At 45.1% G+C, this 22,530-nt stretch overlaps 1 protein-coding gene across 3 annotated transcripts in view; it reads left to right on the plus strand.

The window, feature by feature from the left end:
* KANK4 (KN motif and ankyrin repeat domains 4) overlaps nt 1-22,530 on the plus strand; it is a 1,485,983-nt gene that overhangs the window by 1,224,605 nt on the left and 238,848 nt on the right. For all 3 annotated transcript variants that reach the window (XM_069642033.1, XM_069642032.1, XM_069642034.1), the window contains one exon: nt 17,158-17,376. In XM_069642033.1, the coding sequence (XP_069498134.1) occupies nt 17,158-17,376 (219 nt within the window). The remainder of the gene's footprint in view (nt 1-17,157; nt 17,377-22,530) is intronic.

The following is a 22,530-nucleotide window of genomic DNA, read 5'->3' on the forward strand; positions in this document are numbered from 1 at the left end:
GAAGACAGCAAGGAGATCGCTCCACAAGACTGTGAACGGAAAAACACTGTGAAGGTTCGGACCTCTTGCGTAATTTTATTATACGCTGGAATCTGCCTTGGTTCACTGGCCCACACGTGGTTGAACAGGTGGCGGACTGTGCTGTCAAGTTAGTAAGTAAGACTGTCTGGAACCACTTGCAAGACGTCAAGCCCTACAAAGCAGTGGCCTCGTCTGGCAACAAAGTCTCTGTGACTGACAGGCCCAATGTTCAGGGCCTAGGAGAGCTACAAGTGTGTTCTGAACTTACACGACTAGGGAGACCAGGACATCCCATGGTCACACGCTCCCAAGCAGCAGAAGCGGTGACTGGAACACTTGTAAACATTGATTAAGGATACACTGTTTGTTCTTTTTCAAGGATACACTGTTTGTTCTTTTTCTCTTGCGAACACACAGGGTCTACGCGAAAGCCAAGTAGATTGTACTGTTTGTGTATATCCATGCTGCCTTCTACCTGTCACCCAGAAACATTTTCCAACCGGTTTGTGCACGCTGTAAGGAGACCTGGCAGATTCCAATACCCTGGAGTATATTATCTTGCCTTCATAGAGTATTTGGCCCAACCATACCCTCGGCTTGAGCACAGTGATCCCCAGTACTTGCCACTCTGAGAGACACATCAGTAAGAAGGCGGTGGGAGGAGGTGTTTGCCTTTGTCATCAGTGACTATTTGGTCCGCGGGGCTTAAGAGTGGTTTACAATACTAACACAATAATGCCTTTCTTCATGCATTTCAGGTTGGCTACTATATCTTCAGGCTGCAAGGATCAAGCAGCGTAAGTGGAAATGAGGGAAACAATAAAAAACATTATTATTATGTTGTGTCTAGTACTTCCCGGTGGGTTGATGGGATTCATATTCTGGCAATTATATATTGTTGTTACTGCTACTGCTGTGCCCTATACTAACATTCACCCGACTCAAGCCGGCAGAACGACCATGTCAGGTCGACGAGAGAACACTACCGATAAGGTAAGGATAGGTAAGCGCAGTGTTGACACAGACATGAAGGGGGTAGACATGTATCTCACCGACACTGTTCGAGTGTCTAATAACATGTGGTACAACATGACAAAAGTAGGTAAGGAAACGACCAGGGAGAGCTGTTATGTCTGCTCTTTAACCCTCTATGCAATAAGTGCCTCCAAAACATTCATAGCGACTGAAATACCTGCAGCTAGAGCACAATGCCTGATGTATCTCTCGATGGTGCAAGCTCGAGAAAGATTCCAAGGGAAGACAGTCACGTTGAGCTGGATGCCCAAGGGAACATTCCTGTATGAAGATATTTACATAAAGACATTGGATATGATGAACAATTATTAGCAGCTAGATGAAGGGTTATAGTACATCACTGACGGACCTGAGAAAGGAGAAACAAAGACTATCACCTTGAAGGAACTGTCATGTCCCTGGACAAGAGTGGGGGAGACAGGAGGAGAGTCTGGTTGCTCGGGAAAACCACAGATACTAGTGTATGGCCAGGTATAAACAAACAATGGATGGCAGGATGGAGTGGTGGGGAGCAAAGCACTAACACTAGCACATTTATCAGTGAACAAAGTACAGGAAGAAAATGACAAGTGCCTGAAAGAATGGGAAGCAAGTGCAAAGTTACTGGCCCAGGTGCAGAATGAAGCTGGTCCAAAGGCGATAATACCACTGAATACACCAGAACTGTGCTATCAGAACAATGGCAAAGTTGAAGTTGGCAAGAACATTGGGTGCAAGACTGTTGAGCAGCTCGCAGCTACGAAGACGGGGATAACAGTGCTGATGGATCACTACTGGGCTTGCAGATCGAAGGCATACGAGAAGCTGCCACTTGACAGGGGAGAAGTTTGCTTGTTGGTACACATCAACATGCCTTTGTTGGGCGTGCCTCAAAAGGATATGAAGCTCGATGAGTTTCCGAAGATGGAAAACAACAAACAAAAGAAGAGACCGATTGAGGTGGCACCCACTGCCAAGACAGAGAAAGTGGAGAAGCAACATGATTGAACATAGTAAAAAGAGGAGGAAATTACTTCTCAGTAGCATCCGAAAAGACACTAGATGAGATTCCAACAGAACACAGGCTGTTCAGCAGGACACAAATGTTCTTTGCCTCAATAATACCCTCTGTGCAGACGTACACCAATGCAAAATGGTTGCAAATCACTTGCTGGGAGCTGATGTAACGATTAATTCTACTTTGAATGGGTTCAACACGATAAAGGAAGAGCTAAAAGCAATGTGGTTGATGGCACTCCAGAATAGGTATGTTCTGGATCTCCTCATGGCTATGGAAAGAGGAGTTTGCCCAAAGATAGGGAGTTCCTGTTGCACATACACACCTGCCAACGACGACGATAACAGGACTCTATCAGATGCAGTAGCACAACTGGCGCAGATGCATGCCAAGATGGAAGATGAAGCAAAAGGAACAGGAAAGGACAAGGGCTGGCTAGCATACCTATGGTCATGGATGCTGGGTACTGCAGCACTATATGGGCAAACCTCTAGGGGGGCCTTTTCCTTTTGCATGGATTCTAGGAGGGTTTCTGATTTTAAATAAATTGACAAAATTAGTAAAAGAAAACCAAGAGAGTGCTACTGCTTAGGAAGGAAGGATCGACAAAGCAGCATAATGAGAGCTGTGTTGGGATGTTCAGTCCCAGCCCCTCCCACATGATTTAAACTGCAGAAAATATAATAAAACGTGGAAAATGCACTTATGCAGGTACAGAGAGGACGGGGGAGTCCTGTAGGTATAGATAAATAGCGTGGGCATGTTTACTGTAGAAACATACATTGAATTGAGGTAAACTAAGAACAGTTTTATTGAGTAATAAGTAGATATACTGTGTGCGCACACCACATATGGCACAAATCCCTGATCAATGAATAGAAACATAGAAATGACACCATATGCAAAGGTAGGCCTTAATCTTTGCAGGCCGTGTTGGAAACATAGAACAACAATGCCTCGTGATCGAATACTTCTCCCACACCCAAGGTGAGGTAGGGGACACGTACACACACAAAGGTATCTTGTTAGAGATTTGCAAAATTAGAATGGAATGTGAGTGGCCTAATACGAATAGGGCTGCGGCCGATTGTGAAGGATAAACCCATGGGAGCCAGGGCAGAGGTCTTAAGCAGCCAAAACACCCATTGAGATATAGGCACAAGCACCCCCGAGGATAAGAGACATCCCATTTGAACTACCAGATGGCTCTGAGCAAACTACCTAAATCCTTCACAAATCCTTATTCTTCTTACCATGTGCTCTATGAAGGCCTCTTGCTTTCTGCTAACCATTCCTACTTTTCTGATCTGTTGCATTCTCAGTCAACTCACCCTAAATATCTGTTTCAAACTCTCTCATGTCTCCTTTATCATACCACCCCTGATCATTCTACGAGTTCGACTCTGTCTGCCTCTCGATCTTGCTGTTTTCTTTGCCTCAAAAGTAGCCTCTCTTCGGGCTACCATTGAGTCTTCTATGTCTACTCCTAGTATTATTGCTTTATCATTTCCTCCCAATGCTACTATCTCCTGTTTCTCTCCCATTTCAAATGAAGAGACTTCTCTCGTGTTAACACAAGCTCATCCTAGTGCTTCTCCATGTAACCCTATTCCATCAGTTCATATTCCCCAAATCTACCCCCTCTTGTTTCTTATCTAACTTCTTTCTTCAATACTTTTCTTCTGACGTCTGTTTTTCCTGCTTCCTTCAAACATGCCTCTATTCTTCCTATTCTAAAAAAACCTTCTGCTGATCCCTCTTTGGCCTCTAACTTTGGTCCTATTTCTCTTATAATGTATCTTTCTAAAATTCGTGAACATCTTGTTTATTCTCAATTTTTGACTTTTGTTTCTAATAATTCTATTATTCCTCACTTTCAATGAGGATTCCACCCTTTTCACTCCACAGAAACTGCTCTCCTTCCTGTCTCTAATGCACTACTTTCTGCACATTACTCTAATCAGTCATCGTTGCTTATTATTTTAGGCTTATCTGCTGCTTTCGATACTATTGATCACTCTCTGTTACTCTCCGCTCTCTCAGCATTTGGGTTCTCGGTGTCTGTTCTTTCTTGGTTTCGGTGTTATCTATCCTAAGGGACCTTTTCGGTCTCTTGGGCTGTGTTAACATCTGATACTTTTCCACTCGTCCATGGTGTTCCCCAGGGTTCTGTTCTCGCCCCATTTCTCTTTTCCCTCTATACTTCCACTCTGGCTGAAGACATTTCATCTCTGGGTCTTTCTCACCACTTTTATGACACTCAACATTTTTTAAATCTTTTTCTTTCTTCACTCCTGAAATTCACAATACACTTTCTACATATTTAACAGCCATCAATTCCTGGATGATGGAACACTTTTTGGTATTAAATACTACCAAAACTGAAGTACCTATTTTCCCCTCTTGTACTATTCCACCCCCTCTTCCTCTTTCCTCAATTTCTTTGCCTCCTTCTCAGATACCTATTTCTGCTACAGCTCCTAAAATGGGACTCTACTTTGATTCGGACCTATCCTTTTCGAATAATATCTCTTTTTCTTCATGAGCCTGTAGCTATCATTTGTATAACATCCGTAAGGCTCATCTTTAAAATAAATACAAATCCTTTCCTAATGCTTGGTTACACTTTTGATTTCTTCACTTGCCCCATTGAAATCAGTTTTTAATGCTTCTGTCGATCTTGTCTATCTTCTCCCTCCATGCAACTCTATTATTCCTTCTCTTTCTACTCTTGGTTGGCTCTCTTTTCATTCACGTCTAAAATTCTACTTTCTGTGCTTAGTCTTTAAATCTCTCTAGAGTCTTGCCCCGATCTATCTTTCCTCTTTGGTATCTTTTTGCACGCTGACTTGTTCTCTTCACTCCCAGTCTCAATTTTTTCTCACAGTTCCTCGTCCTCGCTGCACTAAATCCTGTTTTTATTCCTTTTCATTAGTTGCACCTTTTCACTGGAATTCTCTCCTACTTTCTTTTTGCGCTATTTCTCTATACTCTTTATTTCGTTCCTCACTAAAAGCCCATCTTCTTGACATTGATTTACAAGGTTGAGTGCCTTACATTGTCATATGCATTTTCATTTTATTGTGCCGTTGTAAAGCACTTTGGCTTAAAGCGCTACATAAATTCCAAATAAAATACAAAGAAATACAAATTAGACTGATTAGTTGGACCTGCAGGAAAACCAGGCCTACTCCTGGGCCCCGGGAGGGGTATCTGATAAGGGGGGAGCAGAGCACCCCTTGGTCTGTGATTTGTGCCAGGGAGAGCAAAGGGTGATGCCAACTCTCACAAGATTGCGACGGGGAGGCATGGTGGGGGCACCTGTGTGTCTTGGATGAGAAAAGAGTTGCTTTAGTCGCAAGGACCAGACGGACCTCGAAGTTATCCATTGAGCTCATGTTGACGGCCAGGTGCACATCACCTGATTAGGCCTCAGGGCAGGAGTGTGCTTTCAGTTACCTAACAACTCACTTAACAGCATCCCAAGTTGTTGAGATCAAAACCCACCTTTGGAGAAGTGGGAGGTGAATAGGACATGGCCAATGAACTGGAGGTTCAGATGAAATTATGAGCATGTATATCGATGGCAGCCAATGAGGATGGGGGTGAACACTATATACTGTGAGGGTCACAGATAATTATTTCTGTAGTTATAACGTGCTGTTTGCTTTGAAGAAGAGATCGAGCTCTACAGAAGTGGACTTATAATACCTTGTCGCCATTTACTTTTTGTATACAAATAAAGCTCTTCTCACAAAAGGATGCACCAAACCTTTTTCCTAAGAGGAGTGTTATTTTCTGTTTGGGTGTTGGAGGTTTACCTTACAGCTGTTACCTAAAGACAGAAAGTACAAACTACAAACCGCCTGTCAATCTTCAAGTTTAAATTTAGCAATTTCAGTGTGAACATTTTGTGAAAAACAAAATGCATGCAAACAATGCTTTAAAGTTGTACTATGAAAGTAATATATTCTTGTGGAACATATGGGGGTGTGGAGGGTGAGAGTACAGATGACTGGGGAGAGCCTTTCTCCATTCTTCCACAGTCTTGTAACTATCGTCCAGGATAGCTTCATGTCCTTAGCTCACTCAAGAACCTGGTTGCTGAAAGCCGCCACCTCAAGAACACTTCCCCACAGTGGGACTCTTTTCCTTCCTCCCTCAGGCCTCATCACTATGGGGAGACCCCCTCAAACACTTCTCTTTGTGCTCTGGGCCTTCCCACAACCCTCCTCATCCCTCGCTGTCCTCTTACCCCTTTCTGATTCCCTTGCACAAGTCACACGCCCTCTATCCATAACTGTCACCTCTTTGTAGCAATGTCCTGCCGTTGGCGCCCTACTGTGAGCCTTTTGCCCATCGTTCTTCTCCCCGGCAGCCTCCCAACCCACTTCGTTCTCCTCCATGTGCAGCTGAGTCTTCACATTTTGTTTGTTAAATTATATTGACGCTTGCATCCTTTGCTTTTAACACAGGCTAGCCAGGCTTCCCCTAGCCTTCCATTTTGCAGGTTGTTATCGGCTCCTCATTGCTCAAGAGGTGAACCAACTTAGACTTCGAATTTCTTATGCCCAAGCTTGCTTTAGAGCATTTAGTCTTACTTCTCTAATTGTGCTACAGTTTGAGTATCGGAGAACATAGCTGGTGAATGATTCTTGTTTCTTGAGTAACAATTACATGTATTCATCAAGGATTGGCCTCTCTTTTTGAGAACTCTGCGAGTGGGAGTATGTCGTTTCTGGCTCACATGACCAGCCCTCTCTCTTCCTGAAAGGGCACATTGGCAGGGTATGCTCAAAGTTGTCTGTCTTGATCGTATACTTCTTTCCATATTACATAGTTTAATTTGTTCAAGGCTAGTCTTGGATCTGTATTTCAGGAACTTGCAGAGTTCTCCTGTTTTTACTCGGGGCTTTTGCCCATGTACCTCTGCGTTCTTCTGCCACTGTTTTGCCCTTAGTTATTAAAGTCTCCCTGAGGTACCTCGTCCAATTTATGTCAACCAGGTTCTTCTCCCCACTTGTTTGTCTCTACACGTTGCATAAGAGTGGGGTTCCACTTATTATATTGGGGCTACATGCTCCAGCCCATTGGGACGGACAGTGATCCCCTCCATAGTTTTGGTTGTTGTCTGGTCACCACGTTTGACACCTATGATCTCTCTTATATGGCTCAACGAGATAAAACTCTTGTCATTCCGGAATCCTGCAGTCTTGCTATCCCATGTGCCATACAGAAAAGAGACCAGGGAAAGCTGCAGTAGCAGGATGGATGAGGTTCCCATGGAGCAGAGAACTTTCTGACCCAGTGTGAAAAATAGTGCAGAGGTCCCTTAGTTCACGATGAACGTCAGGCAACATGACTTCCTCAATGAAATCGGAGGGGATTCTTCTGCGAGCTGAGGTCAGTACACAGCAAAACAGCAACTTGATGTAAATTACATGCATATGCCCAAAGACTACTGCCTCATCACAAGTTTGGCGGCAACCCTTAAATGTGGCGGTAAGGCTATTACCGCCGCATTTAAGGGTCTGCCAAATCACGGGCTTGGCAGATTTACCCCCAGCTCTGAGCTGACAGAAAATCTGCCACGATTTTGCCGATTTGTGGCGCTATTACCACAGGCGGTAATAGCACCGAACATTCTTCATTGGGCCCAATGGGGAATGGGAAATTCCCGAATAGGCCCAATGGGGAATGGGGACTTACTATTCTGCCAAACCCGTGATCCGGTGCTAATAGCACTGGGGGGTTTGGCGGTAGGGCTAATAGCCCCGGCAGTAATACCGCCAGGGTTATTGCCCAACTCGTGATGAGGCCTAGGCATGGGTCCATCCACGTGGCTATGTTCTTCGTCAATACACTGGACAATCCCAGAATTACACTTCTACAGCTTGCTTTGGGGGAATAATTAAACATACTTCCAGACAGTAAAAGCTGATAGGCTTCAAGCTGTCACTTTAGCACATCTCTAGTCAATCACACAGCTGCACACTACATTTAGTAACACCTATTTATCACTATCAACCTACTCTCAATTAGATGTACTTCTCCTTCATACAACAGAGAATGTAGCCTCCCAATTTCTGTAATCCTACCAATGATCTACTTTGGTTGGATGGACATGCACCCAAATTACCACAAACACTATCCCTCTTCCATTCACCTGCCCACCTCCTCTTCCCCCTGGTTTCAATGTTCTCTTTGTTTTATCTGTACCCTCTTACCTCCCCCCGCTTCACCCCTTTCTTTTTCCCTTTCCTCCAATGGCCACGGTCTGCATACCTAGGGCAAGGGGACAATACAGAAGCGTGAAGACAAGTCTCAGTGCTTTCAAACCACTATGATGGTGAGTTGGCGCCATCAACGAAAACATTATAACATAGCATAACATATAAGCTAAGTGCCCTAACAAAGCATTTGATGAGTTGACTAGGACACAAATCGGATTATGGAATTGCAAGGAGTGACTTGGTGAATTTGTTAATTTTGAACTAAGCCATGATTGTCATAGGATCATATTTAGAACATTGAATTGTACCTGCTATTGCATAATTAATGAGAAAAAAATCACTCTGTTGTAACTATCACATAGAATTCTGCACATAAATGGAAAAATAAAAATATTGACAACTGTGTGGTCTGAGTCAATTTCCTAATATTGGGCCTCATTAAGGTTTCTGCAGTAAATCTGTGGAATTGCTGCCAGAATATTTTGCTGTTACCACTACTCGGTCCAGTAGAATCACCAGGGGAGTTAGAGTATTTGCAAGGTGGTGTAATTCCCCATTATTTTGGCGTCCATAGAAATACAAGGGGATTTTTTCAGATTTACTGCAAGCGGTAATTCCCCCACGATAAATCAGCCGCATTTTGGAGGCGGAGCGTTTACAACCAGCAATATGCTAAAGCTAGATCCTTCACTGCACCTCCACTACTCAGGGTAGGGCGGTGCGGGACATTGACGGTCAACTTGCAGTCATTCCGTTTCTGCCACTTTACCAGCGTTTTTACCCATTCCACTATAACCATAGTGAGGCCCATTTCATCTCACAAACCGCGTGCAGTGAAGCTCTCAAACACAGCAACCACAGTGTGTTTTTACAAATTAACTTTGGCATACAAAGGCAAAGCACAAAACATGGGATTGCAACAGCTGCTGCCTTCAGCCTGGAGCTGCGCCTGCTGGCGTGAGACCATGAGCCTTTGGCACAGTGCTTGCTCTGGCGCTTTACAAGCCCTGAAGCTCAAGTATACTGTGTGCCCTGCAATACTACACCTCATAGTTCGTGATCACACTCCTATAGCTAATGTAGAGTTCAGGAGAGTTACAGGGAATGCCCTGGGACTGATCCCGTAAAATATGGAAAGTGAAGACATAGGTGGGGTCTAGAAAAAACAGCCCGCGGTAGAAGCAGGGAAAGGGGCGTTAGAGCAGAACAAGCACGGTTCAAGAAATAAGTGACCATGGGCCTCATTAAGAGTCCGGCGCTAGCCGTGTCGGTAAAACCGGGAGGCTGCCTCCAGACTCGTGAATTTTTCTGGCGCTTGGCTTGCCGGTAACAGCGGGGGATTCTAACCCCGCCGATCCAGTGTGTCAAGCACTGGACAAATGGTATTCCCCATTCCCATTGAGTCCTGTAGGACTCAATGGGAAAGGGGAACGCAGAGGCACCGGCACTGTAAATAACGGTGCCGGTGCCTCTGTGAAACTCTACGAGCAGCTGCCGTTTCGCCCGCCAGGTCTGACCTGGCGGGTGGGACGGCAGCCGCTCACAGAACTCAGAGTGTGCCAGTCCGGTAACAACAGTGCCAGTAAGCTTACCGGCACTGTTGTTACCGGACCGGCACACTCGTAATGAGGCCCCATAACTTTTGATTGGACGCCCATACCATGGCACTTTGAAAGCACTGTGCTGCATTGACCGTGGACATTGAGCATGAAGCAACATTGTTGTCATTCGCTTTCCCACTGGGGACAGTATTGTGTCGGTCCTTCATGCCTGTGACTAATCCCGGGCTGAATCAATGGCATAAGCATATGTCCTAAAATACAAGACCGATCAGAAAACTAAAAGCTGACACTTTCAAAAGCTAGTCACACATTGAAACAAGACATTCGTCTGACAATGGGATCAGCCACAAGGTTCAGAGATATGCTTTTGTGCAAGTTCGAACGGGTTGGCAATGTACCTCTGGACGATAGCGCTTAGATGCCTTTGGCCGATGGCGCTCTATAAATACATACATAGACAGACATACAATCCTGTTCCCCCTTCCAGATGATCCAAAGATAAAGTTAATCAAAAACAGTAACACTACCAGAATTCAACCTATTAAAACTGAAAACTTACAAATAGGTGCCAAGGGTAATACCAAAAGAAAAGCAAGCCCCTGGTGAAGCTTCAGCAGTCCCCCATGTTCCAGACAGGAGCAGAAAAGAAAGCAGCCACATGATGCACAGCTAGCACACCAATGGCCTCATTAGGAGGTGGGCGGTAACCCACCGGTGTTGCCGCTGACCTCGTAACACTGTGCCTGCCTCCTGATATCTCGGTGCCACCAGGATATTACGGTTCCATGTAATAATGTCCCGGCAAAAATATTGCCTGCCAAAAAAGTCGCCAAAAAATTGCTGTTTTTTGCATGGACATTATTACATTGAACATGCGGGGGACACGCCCGAAAACTCCAAAACCTTTTTTTTTTCAAGGTGAGCGTGAGACACCCCGGCAACTCCAGCCCCCCTTGACTCCCTATATATGGTCACCATATATAATGTCACCACAAACCTTTCCCGGCGACATTATGTACCGCAACCTTTTCTATATATATATGGGGACATTATTACCGGATACCGATATCACAAGTCCCAGCGGCCTGGGATGTCAGGGGCAGGAACTGTAAGTCCCCATGGGACACGGAAGCACCAGCACCATTCCTAACGGTGCCGGTGCTTCCATGAAAACCATACTTGCAGGGGCCGGTACTCCTAATGAGAACCCATGCCCCATTTACATTTTGACCAATTAACAGAGCACGGCAGATTCCATTAGGCTCAGACATCACAGAACGGCATTATTATATCCTGTCCAATTAGCACTGCAAAATCCTGATTTCATTATGTACAGTCAGCTCACCAGGGGTACTACTATAATTTAGCACCGCAAGGTTTATTTCCATTATGCCCAATAAACACTGCAAATCCTAATTACATTATGCTTAGTGCACCGTGCATTTGGTGATACTATTCCCTCATGACCAGTTAGCATTGTAAGGTCTGATTTAATGATGCTGAGTTAGCACTACAAGCCCTGATTCCATTGCAACCAATTGGCTTTGAATGGCTTGATTACATTATGCCCTGTGAATACTGTAGTGCCCGAATGCATTGGGCTCAAATACCATTTTTTTTCTTCTGTTTTTAAATCTGTTATGACAGTTAGCTCCACAGGGCCTTAATACATTGTGCCCATTTAGCACTGCAAGGCGTGATCTCATTATTCCCAATTGATACTGTAAGGCCTCAGCCAATATTCCCATGTAAGATCACTTATCACTACTTTCATTATACACATAGAGCATTGCAAGGCCTAGTCTCATTATGCGCATTTAGTACAGCATGGACTGATTCCATTATGTACAGCTAGAATTGCAAAGAGTGATTCCATTATGCCAGTTATCATCCCAAGCTGTGAGATCACTATGCATAGTTATCAATGCAAGGCCTAGATCTCTTCTGTTAATTTACCACTGCTAGGCCTGATTTCATTATGCCCAGCAAGCAATATAGGTTCTGTCTAAATTATGCAAGATAGAATCCATTAGGCCCATTTAGCAGGGCCTGATCCTAATATGCTCAACTAGTACTGTAAGCACTAACTCTATTATACCTAGTTAGCACTTCCAATTGCATAATACCTTTTAACCCTTCAAAGCCTGTTTCCATTATGCCAGCTATCAGTTCAAGGCCTGGTTCCTGGTTCAGTCAGCACAACCGGAACTGGTTTTGCTGTGCCAAGTTAAAATCCATTATTTCCAGTTAGCCCCTCAACACCTGATTATGTTTTGCCAGTTAGCACTGCTAAGCCTGATCCCATAATGATTGGTGAGGTGAAGTCAAAGGTGCAGGGCCAGCCAATGGGGTTAGAGGGACCCTGGGGGTTGGGGAATGCAGCCCATTCTGTGATGCAGACACTGGGGGCAGTATATGAAGGATCCACCAGGGTCTCCCAGCAATTCCTTAACTCTTCTCCTGCTCTGCATATATGCAGCCAAAGATGGGAGAAATAAGACATTGAGATAGAGAAAACAAAAAATACGTTTCACGATCCATGAGCGTAATTCAAGAAGCCGCAGAAAGAGAGTGCAAGAGAGTGCAAGCGATGGAGAGAATCCAATCGAGCATATCTGGGAGTCAAATCGCAATTTTAACGTTTATTCTCTGCAGTGCAAGAGAAGCTTTGGATAGGTGGGGAAACCAGATGCAGAGCTGACGGGAAACCCGGCTGACACTTACACAGAACCAAGGAAGCAATGGCAGAAACAGGCAGCTATCATGAGAGAACCACCTGATTTCATGATAAGCAATCCAGAATTCATTAGGAGCACATGGTATGGGGGTGGTCAGTGGGCATCATTCACACTCCGATGTCCTACGCCAACAGCACCCAGGTGTCCCTGATTATGCCCTCACGAAACCTTCCCACCCACAGTCCTGAAATGAAAGACAAAGGAGTCAAGCCGACATTGAAGGAATTTAGAGAAAAAGTGACAGAGGGGTGGTGTGAGACGTGAGCTAAGAAGGAGGAGGAGGAGAGCTAGAGTAGGAGAAGACAGAATTTTAGGTGGCCAACCAGGTGCAGTTGAAGGAGGATTAGAGGAAGGGAAATGAGAACAAGAATTGAAACAGAAGAAGACTGGAAGAGATAAGTGGTGAGAGGAAGGAGGATGTCATTGGAAATGGTGACGTGCCAGAGAAGAGGAGGAAATGGACAGAATGGTCCAAAGCAGAAAACCAGCAATTGCCACGCTAAGAGGTCCAAGGGCTTGTAGGGGCGCTGAGAGGAAGACCGCAAGACCAGTAGGGCACGAGATCGGGCGCAGCTAGGGCACAAGAGCTAGAGAGTGGAGATTCTCGGTGGCCTGGGAGCAGAGATTAGGAGGACAAAAAATCTGAAGACCCATAGAGAAAGATAAAAGAAAGAGAGGGAGAGATAAAGGCAAAGCAGGAGCCACACTGGTGTGACTGGCAACCACACAAAGGAAACTAAGAGTACTTGCTCACCGAGTCTCTGAACCAGGAGTGCTGCTTGAGAACCTGAAGCAGTAAGATACACTGAATCCCTGGGATCAAACTGTCCTTGGCTGAGGGCAGCGATAATACCAAATGCGGCCTGGAATTTGGCTTGATGTGGATGAAATCAAGTGTCACCTTTACATCAAGCAACAATGCCAGGGAAGGCTACCTTCTCTTGGATCAGCTGCACAAAGGGAGGGCCCAAAACAAAATGGCCAGAATCAGGGATTACAAAATGCATTATTACTCCAATGGCTAGATTGTATTGGGCTACCAATGTGCTAACGTTTACCATACCCCTTTGTGAAGCCAAAACAAAATCACAACTGCCACCATGCTACTCAAACACGTGTTTGGGTGATATAATTAGCATGGGACCAAAATAGATGTTTATAAAGCACCCCTGCACTGGCAGCGATATGGGCAACCAAAGGAAGCACTCTGGCCCAAACAAAAACTCAAAAGAATCAAAGATGCCAGCACATATTTTAGGGGACCCAAACAGTTAGGGAAACAGAACTATAAAAAATGAATTCTGCCCAAACACTATGTAACAGATAATTTCGCTTCTTTGTTTTAATATTTTTCTTGTCATTTATGTTTACATTTCAAGTACACTTTAGGGGATACAATGAGAGCAGGCCATTATTTTCAGTTAATGCTTTCACATCTTTCATAGGAGGTTGAAGGGAAGGGGGCATATCAAAGTAGAGCAAATGGGGGGTGTAGGCCCAAGAGAAGCATCCTGAGGGTTCGTGTGGGTGTCCCCCATCGTTATAGCAGTAGCGAAGAGCTATGGGAAATGGGGTGGACCCGTGAAGGACATAGATGGGCAGAATTGGACCACAAGTCACAGAATGCAAAGAACCGAGTGAGTAGACCACCTCCCCCTGGGGAACAGATGTACTCGCCAAGGGACCAGTTGATCAGGATGCGGAGGGCACAAGGGTCAGCGAGCGCCTGAGAGGTACACAGATACATGACCATGAATCACAATTAATATAATTAAATTCATATGGAGTCAGTTCTCTGCGTGAGCCGACATGTTGCGCAAGTGGTCAATAAGAACATATTTTCTGTTTGGAGAGCTGAAGGGAAATCGGTGCATGTCAAAATCACTGTGTACATGTCCGCAACAGAAGATCTATGACTTGCCCCTTCACACATCTAGCAAGGATGTGCTCAGTGGCAAAACACTCTGTGGGCACTATTTAGAGAGGGTGGATGGGTCATGGAGGCAGAGATTAGTGTGGAGTTAATGGCTGTTGCGAGTGTGACAATGACGACAAATGTGGCTTGTTTTCTAAGTTGTCTCTTTCTACCATTGGAGTTGTTCTTTAGGAGGTCTGACTGTACCTGAAGCAGCCTGGTCGCCTCACCAGATTTTGAAGAGAAGGTCGTTTGCCCTCGATCACTCAATTTCCTCAAGTGGGAAATTCGCTTTTTCCTTCCATCCACTCATCCCTTACAAAATCACATGGTCTCCTCTTCACCTTCCAAAATCACATTCTCTTCCATACGCCTCCCAAAACCACCTTCTCTCCTCGTCCTCTTCATCTTCCATAAGCCCCCCACTCCTTTCAACTTTCATACCCTACCCTATTCCTCTTCCATAAACCCCACCATCCCTCTCATCTTCCTTCTGTTACTCTCTACATCTTCCATCTACCACTCTCTTCCCATTTCCTCCACTCTCCCTTTACCCAAGAGAGAAAAGTGTCTGTACCACATCTTGAAAAATTTAAAAAAATTAGCACTGTAGACCACCAAAAAAAAGAACCTGGGGTTAATCGCAATTTGTCATGCTCTTGGAAAAAAATGTATGTACTTTTATTCAATGTATATGCATTAATTGAGCTATAAAACAGTACAAATCCAGAGCAAAAGATGAGCAAGACAAGTAGAGTAGAAACATCAATACACCAATGTTCGCTTTCCAACTGCTCTTCCCATCCTCTTGCATCTGCTCCCCTTTCCCCTTTCATCTCTCGAGTCATCTTCCATCTGCTCCCCCTACCACCATTCTCATTTACCATCACTCCCACGCAAACCTCCCCCCTGCCCCCACACCTCATCTACTTGGCCTAGCTGTGGAGAAGCAAGGTTGATGCCTTCTCTCCCCTCTGAGAGCTGAGCAACCCGGGCACCAGCCCATCCTCCATCTTAGCTTCAGCAGGCTCCCCCAATGCCTCCCTGAACACTGTAGTAACTCCCAGGAGGCTGCGAAAAGAGGCTTGGGTGCCTTGTTGTGGCATCTTGTTGTGAAAGGGAGACCTCACATACTCCCAGAATACCCCAGAATGTAATGTGACATTTTGTGGGACAGCAGAAGACATTCTGCACTCAAGATATTGCATAGTGAGATTAAATGATTTGCATAGGATCACACATTTTGGTTCAGCGGTGAAGGTAGATCTAAGAAATGTAGGTACTTGACATCATAGCTTCTCAACTCAATTTGGTGTGATATGTCTTGATGTTTGGGACCCTACAGTATGCAGTATGCAATTTAATGAGTACCTACTAAAACATCTCCCACAAACACAAAGTGAAATATTATTCATGGCAAGGGTATTATTCCACCGAGCTTGCTGCTTTTTCTGTAGCCCCATGATTTTTAACCACCCAGCAATCACAAGTCTTATAACTTTAAAACCTTATACAATTCTAAGAAAACAAAGTGTGCCACAGGCAGTGGTCACTACTGGTTACCTGTTTTCACCACGAATCACTTCCTGTTGTAAATGGTCTGCTGAGAGGTGGTAAAAAGTTGATTAAATCCCCACTGGGAGGAGATGTGCAGCCTCTACCCTGTCTTTGAAGTGAGAGAGGCAGAGCAGGTGGGGCCCGTCGGCATTTGCTCCTTAGCCACCTGCAAAATCTGCCCCTAGGCTGGATGTGCTGACTCTACTTCTAATTCTCAGAAGAATGAGCACCCAGGGAATCAGCCTTCTCCTGTCTCTCATTTGGCCTTGTTTCGAGTTTACCAGAGGGCAATGTGAATGGGTTCAATGTCTTTTTCAGATGTCTGCCTACTCTGTTCTATTCTTAATCCTATTCTGTTTTACATTTCCACCTATGAAATAGGGGTTGAAATTGAAGACAGCTCTTTCTGATATTAGGCCTATTACCCTACACAGAATGGGCTCTTGGCACCAATATGGGTGCATTGTTGTGGGCCTGCGGATAAAACGATTATTAAGAACTCGCTGGGAGGCCATCTGCAGCCCCTGCTGTTTATCTTTGTTGCTCCGTGGAACACCATTTACTGTATAAGCGCATTCAAATACCCAATAAATGAAATAAATAAAAGTGAGAGCGGCAGAGCAGGTGGGGCCAATCACAACTTGCCCCTTGGCCACCTGCTCACTACATGGCTCTCCCACTACAGGCAGGTCTAGTTGGCTAGTTTGCAACCTGTGACCTTACTGCTTAGTGAACTGGACCATTTCTTTCCATGGGACCTTTCCTAGTGCTTAAATAATCTAAACGTTTTCAACTGCACGAATTGTTTGTTCAAAGCATAACAGTTCTTAGTGTCCGAAGTAAACGGACTGCACTTTTGCAAACTCTTATGTTTAGCCTGCCCTTACTTCAAACCCAAAGGAGACGACAAATTACTTCATATGCACATCTGAACCCTAGCTATATTTGTGATGAATGTGTGGGTGTTTGGCAAATGTCCATAGGTGCCAAGGACCAGCAATATTGGTCTCCAAAATGCTAAATGTGCGATTTACATTAAAGCAAATGATACAGCCGTGAAAGAAAAACTGAACATCTTCGTAATATTTGATCTTCTCAGCTATGAAACCACATCGAGCGAGGAAGGCAGCTCCTCGGAAGAAACCCTGGACAGTGACCCGGAAGGGAAGCATGATCTTCCTGCGCAGAAATGCAAAAGCGCTTCCAGTGCAAGTTTGCCAGCGGCGCCCCAGATGATGCACAGTGTAAAGAGAGGGGACCAGGACTCGCACGGAAGGGGAGGTTCTACAGTGGATAACCCGGAGCAGCACCCAGAGAGGTAAGCAGCCCCCCCCCCGCCCGCCAATGTGAGCAGTGAGCGAAAGGGACCTGCCAAGTCTTCTTTGGGTGTCCCCATATCCATAAAAAACAGGGAATTCTGGTATTTTCAATAACTGATTAACCTACAGTGCATTGAGACCATACCAATGGTGAAAGGCGCTGTACTAATGTCCATTACTTATGTTACATTACATCAGTCAATGCATGAGCTTTTAGGTTCTCAAAGGCCAACACAGCTGTAAAGCAATGAGCCAAGAATGTTTTTTCTCCCCGCAGCGCCCCAAAGCATCTCAGATGGCTGGGACCTGAATAAGTGTGTAGATATATGGGACAAAGGCCCCAGTGGAAATTCCAGTTGACTAGTTACATATAGTTTGCACTGGATCCAGTTGTCGAGTTGTGGTGTATGGGTTTGTGAGCATTCGACCATACATGCCCAGCAACAACAAAAAAAACACCAAAAGGTGGATTTCGATGGCTATATTAGAACGGTAACAGAATCCAATGTTATGCACAAAAAGCAATTTCCATATCAATTGGGTAGATGCCCGCCCACAATTGCCAGCAACTGGTTCCTCCAAAAATCATTAGCAACGGGTTAGCTGGAAATATCTGCCCTGGGGCAAAATGAAACCAGCAGCAAATGATTAAGCTGAGTGTTTTCCCACTGTGCAATTACTTTTTCATCCTCGGCTTCACGCCAACCCCTCTGCCACGCAAAACCTGCCAACCATATATCCTGATTTCATATGGTACTAGATGGCATGAGCCTCTGTAATGATACTTTGATATTTTTACTTTTTGATATTTTTCAGTTTATAGTTTTTAAAATGTTTATTTTACATGTTCATCAATTAGTTTAATCAATAGGGTACTTGTATAGCGCAGAGAAACCTTAACCATATGCATCAGGGCGCTCTAAGATAAACCGCAGGAGGTCTGAAGAGAGTTTAGCAAATTGATATGTCTTGAGATATGCTAAAGGGAGAGTCTTTTATTCTGCACACAGATGTGGAAGTGCTTCCATTATTCATGTCTTAAAACCCCCTGAAAATGGGGCCACAAAAACACATTTGGTTAATGTGCGCCCGGTTCTGCTGATAGAGATGATAAGCACTTAGGTTTTCTGGAAGCACCTTCGACTCTGTCTGTGTAGTTAGAAAATGCTGCATTTCAAGGCTTCCCTTATTGCACGTCAGTTCAAGGTGAAAGGGGCGCACAGATCGAAGATTGATCAGGTGCAGCATGAGAAAGCACTTTTCACATGCAATAATGGTCTTTTCCCATTACCGCATGCGTTGTTATCCACATGCGAAAGTACTGCACGTTGAGCGGTTAAGGCCTAATTACACGAAGAGCACTGCATCTCCCCATGCAGTAAAAGTAATTGTTGTATGGAGATTTTCTTTCATTAATTGCCTGTACTCATAATGAGAGCCTACGGTTCACACCAGCAAGTGGCGACTTTCCTCAAGAAACCCTCTCAGAAAAACACCTTATCCCAGTTCAAACCCTCTCTAGACTTGAACCCGCTTCTTCACGTGGAGTCAAGCACAGGCTGCCACAGGCACACATACCCCCTGAAATAGATTCCTTTTCTGCAAGAATGCAAAACAGAAACCGGTGTGGCAGCCATTTTGAAAAACACAATCCATTCAAATTGGGACATTGCAGAAGTCGCTATCCAGGCAAAATGACCACTCAATGAGGCACCAAAGGCGAAGGGGTGCTTGCCAGTGGCAATGAAGGTATTGGCAAAGGAGGTACCCCGGCTGAACATGGTTGGCATAGAAGGAATTAGAAGCCAGAGAGCCTCTGGTGAGTAATGTTTTACCCATACTAGTTCTTCTAATAAACCAGTGTGCATGCAACCTTGTGGCAATACTTGTGCCGTAAGCTACAAACAAGTGTCTTACCCAGGTGTGTCATACATGCTTCAGCATTACATTGAAACACATATGTCCCATAATGCACACTGACATGCTGAATATATGCATGCATGCCAATATTGTCTTTGCAAATGTAATCAGCATGGGCATGTCACCAAAATGTTTAGGATGGGCCAGCACACAAAAGGAAGAGTTGAGGCAAACCGATACACAAGGTGACTGGGGATAGTAACTTCAAAAGGTCTGCTACTTACCAATGTTGTAAGACATTCGTAAGCCCTATGGCATGCATCTCGCAAGGAACCATAATCATACACCGCCCTCATGAAGTGTCAGAGCAGACTTGTTCATCATCAAGTCACATGTTCAACCAACATGCAGGCATCACCTTCCCTTATTGAGAAACATGCATGCAACATCACCAGTGAAAAGCTGCCATATCTAGCACAACAAGCAGGGCACCACAAAAGGCAGCATGATAGCCAGATACTTACTATGCAAACCAGGCAGTCCAATTCAAACTTACTTTTGGTATGACCAATTGCGAGACCTCCGAAAGGCATGAATGTCTGTCACACGCAACAATGTATGTACTGCAGGTACTGCTACCTCCACTGTCAGCGGTGCAGCAAAGATCAGCTCCAGATCAGGAGTTAGTAGATTGAGACCACCATGCCTGCTGCATTCTGAGATTGACTGGCACTGCCACCTGCACTATTGCACACTTGTTGAGTGCCAATATAGCTACATCACCTGTACCAACACAACCGCAATTGCCTCCACTGTGTGCTCCACCATCATCATGGCAGCCACTGTACTGCCCCGCTGTCTCTGCACCAGCATGGTTCCCCACCCCTGCATTCATAGCCAAGGCAGTTGGATAGAGGGCAAGTTACAGCCAGATGATCTCAGGACGCGATCTGTCAAGGGGGCTCCTGCCACTTCCACCCCTTGTGTGCTCCATTGGCTACCCCACTGGCAGCCTCCAGATCGGGTTCTCAGTCGGGGAATGCTGCTCCAGTGGGGAGGTATATGGAGAAACCATGCACAGGTGCCCAGCCTGATTTGAGGCAGGAGGGGTCCGGGTGCTGGACTCACAGGAACATCACTATTCTTATTTTAAGGATGATGCCCCACAAACCACGGATGAGGATCGAGAACTTTTGAGAGTTCCTACTGGTGAAGGCACCCCTCACCTCTCATGGATTAGCTCGACCTCCTACAGGACCTGGAGGGATACATCCAAGGGTTAATGGGAATTTAACACGGTACTAAAAGCCCCAAATAGTGTTGGATAGGCTGTGGGTGGTGGAACAGAAATAGGTCACACTTGAGCAGCTTACCACTTACACAGTGGTGCAAATACGTAACATCTGCAAAGGTATAGCTAGGCTGCAGACGTAGGCGGGGGAGTGCTCCTCAAGTAGCGCAGGTTGCGGGAAGCGGAAGTGGCATCAAGAACTCTGCAGATCTAGAAGTTGAGGGAGGCCACGAAGTCCATGCCCCATCGATTCACCTTTGCCTCTGGCATACTGGAGAGTATGAAGTGCATCGGGGCACTGCTTGCTGTTAAAGACCACTCAAGTCCTACCCCATGAGTCTCCGCGATATAGGATTACAGCATCACTGGCAGGGACCATAGGTCTTGCAGGACTGGAACTTCACCTGACTGGGGTAAAAGAGGTAGGAGACATATGGTATATTTCTCATTTAGAGGGTGTTGGGTGAGTAGAGAAGGGGTGCTTAGAAATGAAGGGTGACCCGCTGAGTTGTGTGTTGGATTTCTATGAGGGAATGGATAGAGGTGAGATTTGGGGAAGGGAGATGCATGTGTATAGCTTTACGGAGGGATTGGGGAGATTTGGGGTTTGAGGATGGAGAAGTGTGTGTTGTAACATACGGAAGAGGTGGACACATTTGAGGTTTGGGGGAGTGGGAGAGGAGTGTGCATATTTAGTATACAAATAAACGTGTCTCAAACAAAATTCAGGTGTCAACTTGAGAGTGTGTTGGAATTGTGTTGATCAAAATATGACCTCTGGGTATGTGTGCCATCTTCACAGTGGTGTTAAAAAGAAATTGTCTACAAATTCCTAGTACACAGTTCTCCCTTTGTGCCTATAATGCTGACCAGGTGGACGCTCTTCCATCTCTCTCTAGTCACTCTCTGGATTTTGCTGATCCATGTCAGAAATGGGCACCAAGTACCTCATCGCTGTATTGCGCAACCTGCATAACAGGATGACAATCGTATCAACGGTTTCAAGTGTGTACTGCAGCAAACCACAGGGACGTCATTTAGGGGTCGCCAGAGGTCACAACCTCTTGGGCTGTGACCAGCACCATGTGGCTCGTTGCTGGCTTTCTTCTTCAGGCCCCTTAAAAAGAAGAAAAAGAAGAACAGGAGTGCCACAAGTGTAACACTTTCAGCAGTGACCCTAAATAAGAAAGAATAGGAATACCAAATAATGTGTCTTTCTGGAATTCTATACAATAATTGTTAGACTCATTAAAGGTTTATTTCAGGCACACTTCAGAGGGTGAGTTACTGATTTAATCTATTCTTAAACGCCTGAACTCAGCCTTTCATCCTTCTGAGGTCGATAAATGAGTACCAACACAGGTCGGGTGATATTGGGTGTAATTCTTTTTCTACATAAAGCTCTTAAGCGTAAGTGCTTTACAATAACACATCATTATCATTTGTCCATGCACATCTGCTTTCATTCACAGTAATTTGGTAATATGGGCCTATACACACTGGTCTTAACGATACATATGGCGATCCATTCTTGTATGAAATGTACATCACATTATAGTGATATCGTAACCATATTTTTAGTAGTTTACAATGCTATGTGATGCCACTTCCTATTTTGTCAACGGGTGAAAGGTCGTGTTCCATTGCTTCCCGCGATATTATTTTGGGGTGGGGTCAAATGACATCACCTCCTGTGATGTCATCAGGGGTCAAGGATCATGTGATGTCACTTCTGCTACCCCTGGCATTTTGGTGAAATGATGTCCCTGCACATGTATGATACTGGCACTAGTACCGTGTCTTCATTACCACAAATCTCTGCTCTATGGGTGGAAGGTTGCTCAGTTGTAGTTCTCCTCATGGGCTGCTATGCACAGATATGTGATCTTAATCAGATGCACTGTGTCCTCGCCTCAGTGCATGGGGATTATGCTGCTGTCATCATGTCACTGCATGGGAGTGGGTGAATTGTGGGGATGTGAAGGATAGTGGGTGTGGTAGG

Source organism: Ambystoma mexicanum, chromosome 1q (genome assembly GCF_040938575.1).
Source record: "Ambystoma mexicanum isolate Mex_15411 chromosome 1q, UKY_AmexF1_1, whole genome shotgun sequence".
NCBI lineage: Eukaryota > Metazoa > Chordata > Amphibia > Caudata > Ambystomatidae > Ambystoma > Ambystoma mexicanum.